Here is an 11,695-nt window from a genome sequence, read left to right as displayed (position 1 = left end):
TATGATCAAGGTTATGATGGCATGTCACTCCAGAAATTATCTTTGTTATCGTTTACCTGCTCGGGACGAGCAGAAACTAAGCTTGGGGATGCTGATACGTCTCCGACATATCGATAATTTCTTATGTTCCATGCCACATTATTGATGATATCTACATGTTTCATACATACTTTATGATGATTTTATGCGTTTTCCGGAACTAACCTATTGACGAGATGCCGAAGGGCCAGTTGTTGTTTTCTGCTGTTTTTGCTTTCAGAAATCTTAGTAAGGAAATATTCTCGGAATCGGACAAAATCAACGCCCAGCATCTTAGGATCACGCGAAGCTTCCAGAACACCTGAGAGAGCCCAGAGGGGGGCCACAGGGGCCCCAGATGACAGGGTGGCGCGGCCAGGGCCTGGGCCGCGCCCTCCTATTGTGTCATCGCCTCGTCGCCCTTCCGACGCCGCCTCTTCGCCTATTTAAAGGTCCCTGACCTAAATCTTTGATACAGAAAAGCCACGGTACGAGAAACCTTCCAGAGCCGCCGCCATCGCGAAGCCAAGATCTGGGGGACAGGAGTCTCTGTTCCGGCACGCCGCCGGGACGGGGAAGTGCCCCCGGAAGGCTTCTCCATCGACACCGCTGCCATCTCCACCGCCATCTTCATCAACGCTGCTGTCTCCCATGAGGAGGGAGTAGTTCTCCATCGAGGCTCGGGGCTGTACCGGTAGCTATGTGGTTAATCTCTCTCCTATGTACTTCAATACAATGATCTCATGAGCTGCCTTACATGATTGAGATTCATATGAGTTTTGTATCACAATTCATCTATGTGCTACTCTAGTGATGTTATTAAAGTACTCTATTCCTCCTGCATGATGTAATGTGGACAGTGTGTGCATCATGTAGTACTTGGCGTAGTTTATGATTGTGATCTCTTGTGGATTATGAAGTTAACTATTACTATGATGGTATTGATGTGATCTATTTGGTTATGTTGATCTATCTTGCACTCTAAGGTTATTTAAATATGAATATTGAATATTGTGGAGCTTGTTAACTCCGGCATTGAGGGTTCGTGTAATCCTACACAATTAGTGGTGTTCATCATCCAACAAGAGGGTGTAGAGTTTAGCATCTATCTATTTATTTATGTGATCAATGTTGAGAGTGTCCACTAGTGAAAGTATGATCCCTAGGCCTTGTTCCTAAATACTGCTATCGCTGCTTGTTTACTGTTCTACTGCATCTCTACTTACTGCAATATTACCACCATCCATCACACGCCAGTCCTGGATAGCAAAGCACTTTTCTGGTGCTGTTACTACTGCTCATAGATATTCATACCACCTGTATTTCACTATCTCTTCGCCGAACTAGTGCACCTATTAGGTGTGTTGGGGACACAAGAGACTTCTTGCTTTGTGGTTGCAGGGTTGCTTGAGAGGGATATCTTTGACCTCTTCCTCCCTGAGATCGATAAACCTTGGGTGATCCACTTAAGGGAAACTTGCTGCTGTTCTACAAACCTCTGCTCTTGGAGGCCCAACACTGTCTACAAGAATAGAAGCTCCAGTAGACATCATTGGGCCAAAAAGTTCTTCACGGACGCGTTTCGAACGGGGCTTCTCCATTGATCTTGTCCCCATGACAACGCAAACGTGAGCCCAGACAACCAAACTCCCCCGAATGTTAGTCTAGTTTGAGATGGTGATCCTCCTTTTATCTTGCCATTTGTAATCCAGGATGTAACCATTTCGGTGAATTAATAAAGTGCCACGAGGCAACCTTTAAAAAAAAGATAACGGGTAGCTGACCGAGGGAGATACCGACATGCTTCCTCATCCAATGTTGATCTAGTGGCGTTCTTGTTTTTCCTCTGTTTCGGTTCGTCTCCTATCATGCCTCTTTGTCCGCAATATAAGCTTGAAAAGAATATAGTTAGTTCTAGGTCATGCTCTGAACGAGAAGCTACTCAGAAAACGGGGCACATAGTTCTTGAAAAACAAGAAAGGAGAGAGCCCTATATGGGCCCCATGCATAACCTCTACGTCTTGGAGCCCACTAGCGTGTTTCTGGTTGATATATATGATGGTGTTTAGGTGAAAACAACAACAAGGAAAGGAACCCTACCAATGGGAGGTAATCTAGTTGGATCGCTCCTCCTGACGGGCGTGCCAAGGTTAACATTGATGCGGCGGTGGCAAGGTCTTTGGACAGGTGTTGTCTATCACTCTAGTGATGGCACCTTCCTGGGTGCATCGGCGACCGTCTATGACGGCATCTCGCATCCTGGAATCCTAGAGGCGCTCACATGCAGGGAGGCGCTCAACGCGGCAGCTAACCTACTGCTTGTTCTGATTCTTGTAGCTTCGGATTGCCTTGAGGTTGTGAAAGGGCTACATGAAGAGAATTCTGGGGTCTTAGGTATTATTCTTCGGGAGATCAAGGATAGACCAAAGATAAGGGGAGATACAACTTTCAGCCATGAGAGAAGGGAAGCTAATGGAGAGGCTCATAGATTGGCAAGATTCGCTTCGTCCTTGCCAGTGGGTCGGCATGTGTGGTTTACTGTAGGTTTGAAACTTTTAACATTTCTGAATAAAAAGCATATGTGTTCTCAGAAAAACTCCGCGTTGTGGTGCTCCTTTGCGAAAAGTCCGCTGATCTATTGATAATCATGTATAGCGGTACAAAGAACCCAAAAAAGTAATAAAATTATAAATAGGTCCAAGACCATCTAGCAACGACTATAGATACTAGCGCGAGCCAAAGGACCAGCACAACAGATCCACAACAATTGCCAAAGATGAGACCTCTGGATCGGGAGAATCAGACCTAAAACCACACTAATGAAAACAAAAACCTGCTGGATCCAAAAAGATCCACAGGAGAGGCAACTTCACGCACCTTTCGCCGATGCTAGATGTACCGCTGGAGCTAGGATAGGGCGGAGATGATATCTTCAGACTTTAAGATGTAGCCACCATCTCATCATGTCAAAGAAGGCACTGAAAAAAAAAGCTAAACAAATAATGAGAACCCTCCCACAAGTAAGGGGTCGTGGTCCGCCATACCTCCAATTTCCCAATGTCACCAGAACCGGAGTGCACCGGTGGTATTGCCAACGAGGAAACTGAACCTAGATGAGGTTCAGTATCGCCTCACGGTCGCCTCTCCTTGCCTCCTCACGTACTGTGGTGCTCGTCTCTGAATAACACTCCTTTCATGTGTTTGCCCGATTAGTTTGGCCTCCAAGTACAGTAGGCTGCAAGTTTCATTGACAGCGAGAGCGAAACTTCGTTTATGTTTAAAAAAGAGAGAAACTTCGCTTACTGCTTGTGTGCCGACGTGCCGTCTCTCCCTCTCAATCTGCTAAGTTATATTTGAAACAAGATCCCATACTGTGGCGTGGCTTTATTTAAACATCCTGCCTCTTCTCCCCTGCTTCCTGCACCCACGCCTACCTAGCTGCCCACCTGTTTCACTAGTGTTGTAGCTGCTTCTTGCAGTAGCGTTAAGGAGTGAGATATGGACGCGCCTCGGCAGCAAGAGGAGGAAGAGGAGCAGGATCGCAAGGCCAGCATGGACGACGACTCGGACGCCGTCGAGCCCGTCCACAACTACCGCGGATGGAAGGCCATGCCATACGTCATAGGTGATTACATCATATCCCAGCACGATCTATCGGCCTCTCTTTGTTCAGTTTTTGCCTGCAATTAGCATGCACATGTAAGTCTTGTTTGACAGAGTTTTAATGGAAATTAGTGGGAATAATTTTCATCAAAATTCAAATTCTCACTTATTCTGAATGTATGTTTAGTGTTAGAATATAAGAAAATTTAATCCCCGCTTATCTCAACTTTTTCCAAATTTTTAGTGTATTTTTCTCAAGATGGCATTGTGCTTTTTTCCTTAAAAAAGTTAACTATGTGTTCATCTCCTCCGGCCGGCCTCTGTATTTCATTTAGCACGCTATTTTAAATATTGGTAGTACCTCATTAACAGTGATCTGCCATATATGTATATGTTTAATGCTGCCAATAATTTACTATTGGTTTCTTGTAATGATGAGCCAAAAAACAAACAGTAAAGGGGGAGTAAGATACGGATGGTGACAATAATTCAGTTAGTTGTTTGACATGCCGTGCCGTGCCATGACAATTCCATTTTGCCCTCTTGCTTCACTATGACGTTGAGTGCCCACAAATCTATCCAAATCAGCACGACGTGCAGTGTGGCTTGCGTACCATCCTTCACCAATAGTGAAATTGTCTCTCATTTGGTCTTTTTTTTTTACGAAACATAGTACAATCAGAGACGCTCACACATAAGCACACACACTCATCCTTATAAATGCACGTACATCTTACCTCTATGAGCACCTCCAAGTGACTGCGTTGAAGAACTGATCCGGCGGGTCTTGAGATTGACGAAGTTATCACAGGCGTTTCGTTGTCGACGGGAACATCGCCTCCCACTAAAGAATATTCCGGCCTTTATGAGACACCAAGTGTCAAATCTAGGATTTAAACTCTGGTGGACTGGGGTTCCAGTGCCCCCCTAACCATACAATCAAGGATTGGTTCTCCATTTGGTCTTCCTTTTTTACAACGGTACTCTAATGTACAACTTGTTAAAGTGATATGGGCATGGAGGCATATGTGGAGCCCAGATTCAGCACTCCACCAGCTTAATTATCTTAATTTATGTAATGGTCATATGTGGGCCAATTAAGGTTTTTATTGATTTAAGTCAGTTTGGTTTAGGCATGTCCAAACAAAGTTAGGGAGGCCCACTTGGGGTGGCCGGCCACCACCCCCTCATATAAGGTGGAGGGACGGCTAGGGTTTAGATAGACAAGTTTAAACTAAAGTTTAGGGTTGATCCCATTGCGTGTGTTCACGTGTATCATCCCTCCGGGGGTACGGCGCTGCCGTTTATCTATTATATCCGCTGCAAAGGTTCTTGTGTTCGTTAAGGATTGTCTAGTTCAAGGTTTGAGGCGTATCGTTCATCGATCCGTGAAACCCTAGCCATCCCTCCACCTTATATGAGGGGGTGGTGGCCGGCCAGCCCAAGTGAGCCTCCCTAACTTGGTTTGGACAGGCCCAAACCAAACCGACTCAAATCAATAAAAATCCTAATTGGCCCACATATGATCATTACATAAACTAAGACAATTAAGTTGGTGAAGTCCTGAATCTGGGCTCCACATAGGCCTCCATGCCTGTATCATCCCCCCCCCCCTTCAAGAAGCGTTGTCCCCAACGTGTGAGGGTCTTCTGGAAAAGGTGACGTGATATGAACATGACACGTCCTCACCGTCCTCAAGTCTTGCTTGCCTTCCACACCACATCCTCCCTCGCGGCCTTCTTGACTTGATACAACACTTGGCGCCTCATTTCTTCTCCACATGAACTTGGACTTCGGCACCAATACCTTCCTCTTGTTGCGAGGTTTTGATGGACCCTTGTGTCGCTGCACATGACCCTGCACAAGATATGTAATTCCTTGGCCACATAAATGTCTCACACGTCCATCCTTGCCTCGATGCATCCGCGGTGTCGCGGAAAACTAGATTGCAGTACTCCTAGCATGGTAGTGCCGCTGCCCATTGTCTCCACGGACGCGCTCGCCTCCCACTTCTCCCACGCGCATCTGCGCCACATGTACTGAAACATCATCAGCACAAACATTATCAGTCTGTATACTGGCATCAACACAAACTGGAACTGTAGCACATTCTGCAACATCCACATCAACAACAAGTGTAGCTTCATCTGGCTTGTCACCAACAAGAACTGGCTTGTCATCTACAGGCATGACTGAAACATCACCAACATCAATGCTCGGAACATCATGCACCTCTTGCTGCACTTTAGGCTTGTGCAACTTCTCCTTACGCACCACTAACTCCACATCGGACTTGATATGATCATCACCCATAGGCTGTAAAGTCCGCTGTTTGCCACCATGCATAAAAGAATATGTATTTGCTCTCCCAGCATGTGTCACATTACGATCATACTGCCATGGACGCCCAAGTAGAAATCCACACACCTCCAATGGCAACACATCACACTCTATCTCATCAACATAATCATCAACTGCAAATGGCACACACACACACCTTGTGAGTAATCTTCAGCATACCACATCTATTCAACCACTCAAGATGTTTAGGTTCAGGAAGACGCGATGTAGACAACCCCAATGCTGCCACCATCGCCTTGCTAATGCCATTAGTACAGCTACCACCATCAATCATCAACTTGCAAGCCTTGCCTTTGATAATGCACTGAGTCTGAAACAAACTCCACCGCTGACCCTTGTCAACTGTCTTGCAAGCATCATCTTGTACCTTCTTGAGTTGCATATTCAGCCCGCTCAATGGTACATCCTCCTCAACAGTCACAGTAGTGCTCTTGGTATTAGAGCCAGGTTCCTTCTCCTCTGAAGATATCACCTCGCCCTCAGTAACTGTCGGTAGAGGACCAACCTCCGAAATATGAACTATGCACTTACCCACTTCCTCTATTGCATGTACAACACTGGACGGCTGCTCACGTTCTTCCAATGGTAACCATAAACCACCACGAAGAAACATCCTGAAGTCCTTCCAAGTACAATCAAAGTCTCCTCTGTCAATCGCATCACACCAATAATTGTCTAACTCTTCGTCCACACGCCGCTGAGCGAGAATATATGCATCATAACCAGTGAACTTCCCTTTGTATCGGCGACATCGAGTGAAACCGAATCCCATGTTCCTTTCCCAATGTTCATATTCCTCAACTGTCGCATAATTGTGTAAATACCACTTCAGTTTGGACACGTGACGCTGTACTCCCTTCTGTATGTCAAGGTAATCATTGAAAACATAACCGGACTTCGTGCCACGCGAACACCGTATGCCACGCACATCGTTTGAAAATGAAGCAATAGCAGCAGTAGCATCAGCCAACATTGCCGGAGATGAAACAGCAGCCGAAACCGTCGCGGAAAACTGTGAATCTGCATGTTGCACATGAGCTAAAACTGGCCGATCCGGCCCAGCAGCCGGTTGAACCGGGCTGGAGGCCAGTTGATCCGGCCCAGCAGCCTGTCTGACCGGGCTGGGGACCGGTTGGTCCAGTCCGGTGACCGGTTTGACCGGGCAGCCGACCGGGCGAAGGAGCGGAGGCCCCTGGACATTACTCCGGCTGGCACCGGCCTGAGAGCCGGTTTTGATCGGGCTGGCCGGCTGTAGGGCCGGTCCGACCGGGTTCTGGGCTAGCTAGTCCAGTTGTGGGGCCGGTTGACCGGATCGTGCGCCGGACGGGGTCCGAAAAGCCATCTTCTTCCCCGATTGCAACTCGAAAAATTCGCGATTCTGGCCGCAGAAACTGCCCGAAACAATGGAGAAACTTCGCCCTAACAGCTCCAAACTTCCTCCAACTCAACCTCCTTCGACCAAGAGCCAAGCTCCACCGATCTAGAGCCAACCTTCTCCGATGCTAACCGATCTAGATGCGATCGATCAACACAACCTCGCTGTGAGCAACCCAGAAATCTGATACCACCTGATAAGGGGGATCCCAGCAGATCCTCCTAGGTGTTGCCCGATCTTTCACAACGAGAACCCGGATAGATAGAATCTCCCAACAACGCGATGAACGCAGCCTGAAGAAGAGGGAACGAAACCAGCAAGCAACAGATCGATGAACGATACGCCTCAAACCTTGAGCTAGACAATCCTTGACGAACACAAGAACCTTCGCAGCGGATATAATAGATAAACGGCATCGCCGTACCCCCGGAGGGATGATACACGTGAACACACGCAATGGGGTCAACCCTAAACTTTAGTCTAAACTTGTCTACCTAAACCCTAGCCGTCCCTCCACCTTATATGAGGGGGTGGTGGCCGGCCAGCCCAAGTGGGCCTCCCTAACTTGGTTTGGATAGGCCCAAACCAAACTGACTCAAATCAATAAAAACCCTAATTGGCCCACATATGACCATTACTTAAACTAAGATAATTAAGCTGGTGGAGTCCTCAATCTGGGCTTCACATAGACCTCCATGCCCGTATCATAAAGTTTTTACCACAAAAATTCACATCCGTCCGAATCAACCATGGTGTATCTAGAAAGGTAGAAGTTGGGAGAGCTGTTCTTCCATTCTCTGGAAAAAAGGATCTACAATAAGAATTGGGTACAATAGCTGACAGTCGCCACCAATTTTCAGTCCCTTCCCAGTTAACCCAATGGCTTTCGTTTCTTCTTATTTTTAGGAAATAAAAAAATGTGATTTGCCACTTGCACATTTCTAACTTCTTATGCGATGGTGGCACCGGATTTTGGGTTTCTATTTTATGTGTTACGCCTTGGTTTGAATAAAGATGATATCTTAGGTTTTGAATTGTTTTAATGGGAAATTTTGCACAATATGTAAGTGATACAAATATACATCATTCAAATATATTATAAAATCTTAAAATTTAGTTTATACTCCCTCCATCCTGAAATATAAAGCGTATAAGTTTGGTCAAAAGTCAGACCCTAATAACTATTTAAGAAAAAAATATCAGCATCTTCAGTATTATTGAGAAAAAAATATTTCATGGCGAATCTATTGATATTGATTTAGTATTCTAGATTTCAGTTTTTGTTTTGCATAAACTTGGACAAAATTACAAGATGTTGACCTTTGACTAATCTTATATGCCTTCTAGTTTGGGAATGCGAGAGTATCTAACAAATTTAGATAGTCTTAACCAATTATTGTCCAAATTTATAGAAATTAAGTACACCCTTTGCACGAAGTCATGCATTTTGAAAAGTAGATAGTAATACTCTGTACTCCAATAGGAATTACATAGGTTTACTACTCTCTTTAGAAGAAAGTATCTAGCTTTATGCTATCAATTTAGTAGCAATTGTTTAGTTTTTAATTAAAAGATTCATATTTGGAAGTAAATTAAGAGAAGTTTCATATAATTTTTCAAATGCCTTTTTGTTAGGGTCGGCTGCCGAATTTTGGACGACATTTGTACAAGTCACCCTTCAACCAATAGAGTAAATCCAACCTTTCAGATACATCCAATGCTCACGAAATAAATTGATATATTTAATCGGGATTTAAGTTTAAATTTGAACTAAACTCTCAACTTATTATGAATCAGAGGGAGTGGCATTTTCTTATCCGTGATACAAAAACATTTGCGCCATTAGGAAAAATGGGAACTCGAATAAACAAACATAATGTTCTTTATCGAATTTAATTTCGGAGTTGCAATTTAAGTATGTTCTCTGAACTGATTGACATTGAGCAAGTAATAATCCACATGAACTGAATTTGTCGCTGTAGGGAACGAGACGTTTGAGAAGCTCGGGACGATCGGGACGATGTCCAACATGCTGGTGTACCTGACGACGGTGTACAACATGCAGAGCGTGCACGCCGCCACCCTCCTAAACGTCTTCTCTGGCACCAGCAACCTGGCCACCGTCGCCGGCGCCTTCGTCAGCGACACCTACCTTGGCCGCTACACCACCCTCGCCGCCGCCACGATCTCCTCATTTGTCGGCATGGTCATCCTCACCCTCACTGCTGCCCTACACTACCTCCACCCCCAAACCTGCAACGCCGAAGCAGGGGAGCAATGCCAGGGCCCCTCGGGTGGCCAGCTAGCGGTACTCCTGGCTTCCTTCTTCTTCCTCGTCGTCGGGGCTGGGGGAATCCGCCCGTGCAACCTGGCCTTCGGCGCCGACCAGTTCGACCCGCGCACCGCCGCCGGTCGCCGCGGCATCGCCAGCTTCTTCAACTGGTACTACTTCACCTTCACCGTCGCCATGATGCTCTCCGCCACCGTCATCATCTACCTCCAGAGCGACGTCAACTGGGCTCTAGGCCTCGCCGTGCCCGCGGCGCTCATGGGCCTCTCCTGCGCCGTTTTCTTCATGGGCACACGCATCTACGTCCGTGTCCGTCCCGAGGGAAGCCCGTTCACCAGCTTCGCCCAGGTCCTCGTCGCGGCCTTCCGCAAGCGCCGCCTCCTGTTATCCGACACGACCTCGTCGCTGTTCGACCCGCCACACCGGAGCAAGCTCATCTCCAAGCTTTCCTACACCGACCAGTTCACGTTCCTCGACAGGGCGGCCGCGCGGACCCCCAAGGACGCGCTCTGTGCCGACGGGAAGTCGCCCGCGAACCCGTGGCGGTTGTGCACGGTGCAGCAGGTGGAGGAGGTGAAGTGCCTGGCGCGCATCATCCCGGTGTGGTCGTCCGGTATCGTCTACTTCGTGGTGCTCACCCAGCTCGGCACCTACACCGTGTTCCAAGCGGCACAGACCGACCTCCGCATCAGCCACGCCAGCAACTTCCAGATCCCGCAGGGCTCTTTCGTCGTCTTCAACATGCTCGCCCTCACGCTCTGGATCCCCGTGTATGACAGGCTTCTGGTGCCGGCGCTCCAGCGGATCACCGGGCGGGAGGGCGGAATCAGCCTGCTCCAGCGGATCGGCGTCGGGCTGGCGCTCTCCGTTGCCACGATGGTGGTGTCGGCAGTGGTGGAGGACCGGCGCCGGAGGATCAGCCCGTCTTCGCCGATGATGTCGTGCTTCTGGCTGGTGCCGCAGCAGGCGCTGGCGGGGCTGTCGGAGGCGTTCGCCGGCATCGGCCAGATCGAGTTCTACTACCGCCAGTTCCCGGAGAACATGCGGAGCGTCGCCGGGGCGCTCTACTTCCTGGGCTTCGCGGTGGCGAGCTATGCGAGCGGGTTCATGGTGACGGTTGTACACCGTTCGACGAGCTGGCTGGCGCAAGACCTGAACGAGGGCAGAGTGGACTTGTTCTACCTTGTCACTGCCGCCATCGCCGCAGTAAATCTCGTCTACTTCGTCGCCTGCGCGCGGTGGTACAGGTTCAAGAAATCGGACAACGACGACGCCAGCGCCGGAGACATAGGCCTCGATGACAACATCGGCAGCAAGAAGGTTTCTACAAATGCAGCGCCAGCGCCGGCGCCGGTTGAGTTAGTTTAATTTAGTTGCCCGCGCGGTGATTACTCAATCAACATGGATGGATGTGCATAGACTGGTAGACCCATAGATCGACATGTACATATGTGTATGTATTGATTCTTGGGAAACAACATGCTGGCCCTGTACAGATATGGAGTTAATAAAGCTGTGTGGAATATCAACTTTTGTGGGAAACTTTGGCGGAATTGTTTTCTGGAAACAATGGAAACATTGTCAGAATTTTAAAAATATACTTTTTGGTTTACACACAGGTTCAAAGTGCTCGAAAAATCAAGCAAAATTTTAAAAGGTATCATATTTTATAATATGATAATTTTAATAGGTATCAAATGTTATGGTAAATATAATACTGTACTCCATCAGATCCATATTAATTGTCACTAATATAAAGCAAAGTAAATTTTAAATCTTTTAATCTCATTCATTAATTATGTATCCAACTATCTAAACATCTAAATAATTAGGATGATATGGCTTAACGTGGTGGATCTATTAGACATTTGTATATTGTATATTGTATATTTGTATATTACTTTTAGTATATAATAATATATAGAAGATAGATGGATGCATGCACTTACATTACGAACAAGACAAAGTGAATGAAAAGCCCACATCAGGAGGAATGTCGCGAACTCCATAATACCATAACCAAACACACCCAAGCCTCTTGTCAGACA

General features: G+C 47.0%; 1 protein-coding gene across 1 annotated transcript; it reads left to right on the top strand.

Annotated features, from left to right (window-relative positions):
• Positions 1 to 3,437: 3,437 nt before the first annotated feature.
• LOC127348150 (protein NRT1/ PTR FAMILY 2.11-like) lies at positions 3,438 to 11,137 on the top strand. The gene is made up of 2 exons (XM_051374242.2): positions 3,438 to 3,643; positions 9,340 to 11,137. The coding sequence occupies exons 1-2, from the start codon at positions 3,517 to 3,519 to the stop codon at positions 11,013 to 11,015; spliced, it is 1,803 nt and encodes a 600-aa protein (XP_051230202.1). The 5' UTR covers positions 3,438 to 3,516; the 3' UTR covers positions 11,016 to 11,137.
• The last annotated feature ends 558 nt before the right edge of the window (positions 11,138 to 11,695 follow it).

This window comes from Lolium perenne, chromosome 4 (genome assembly GCF_019359855.2).
Source record: "Lolium perenne isolate Kyuss_39 chromosome 4, Kyuss_2.0, whole genome shotgun sequence".
Classification (NCBI taxonomy): domain Eukaryota; kingdom Viridiplantae; phylum Streptophyta; class Magnoliopsida; order Poales; family Poaceae; genus Lolium; species Lolium perenne.
The sequence above is the reverse complement of the archived record's forward strand: the minus strand, read 5'-3'. Positions and strand labels throughout refer to the sequence as shown.

What these genes read in the sequence shown, in the direction of transcription:
- LOC127348150 (XM_051374242.2), top strand. Translation starts at nt 3,517, where the DNA reads ATGGACGCGCCTCGGCAGCAAGAGGAGGAAGAGGAGCAGGATCGCAAG. An exon ending in GGCCATGCCATACGTCATAG is followed by an intron (nt 3,644 to 9,339) that starts GTGATTACATCA and finishes TTGTCGCTGTAG; the next exon opens with GGAACGAGACGTTTGAGAAG.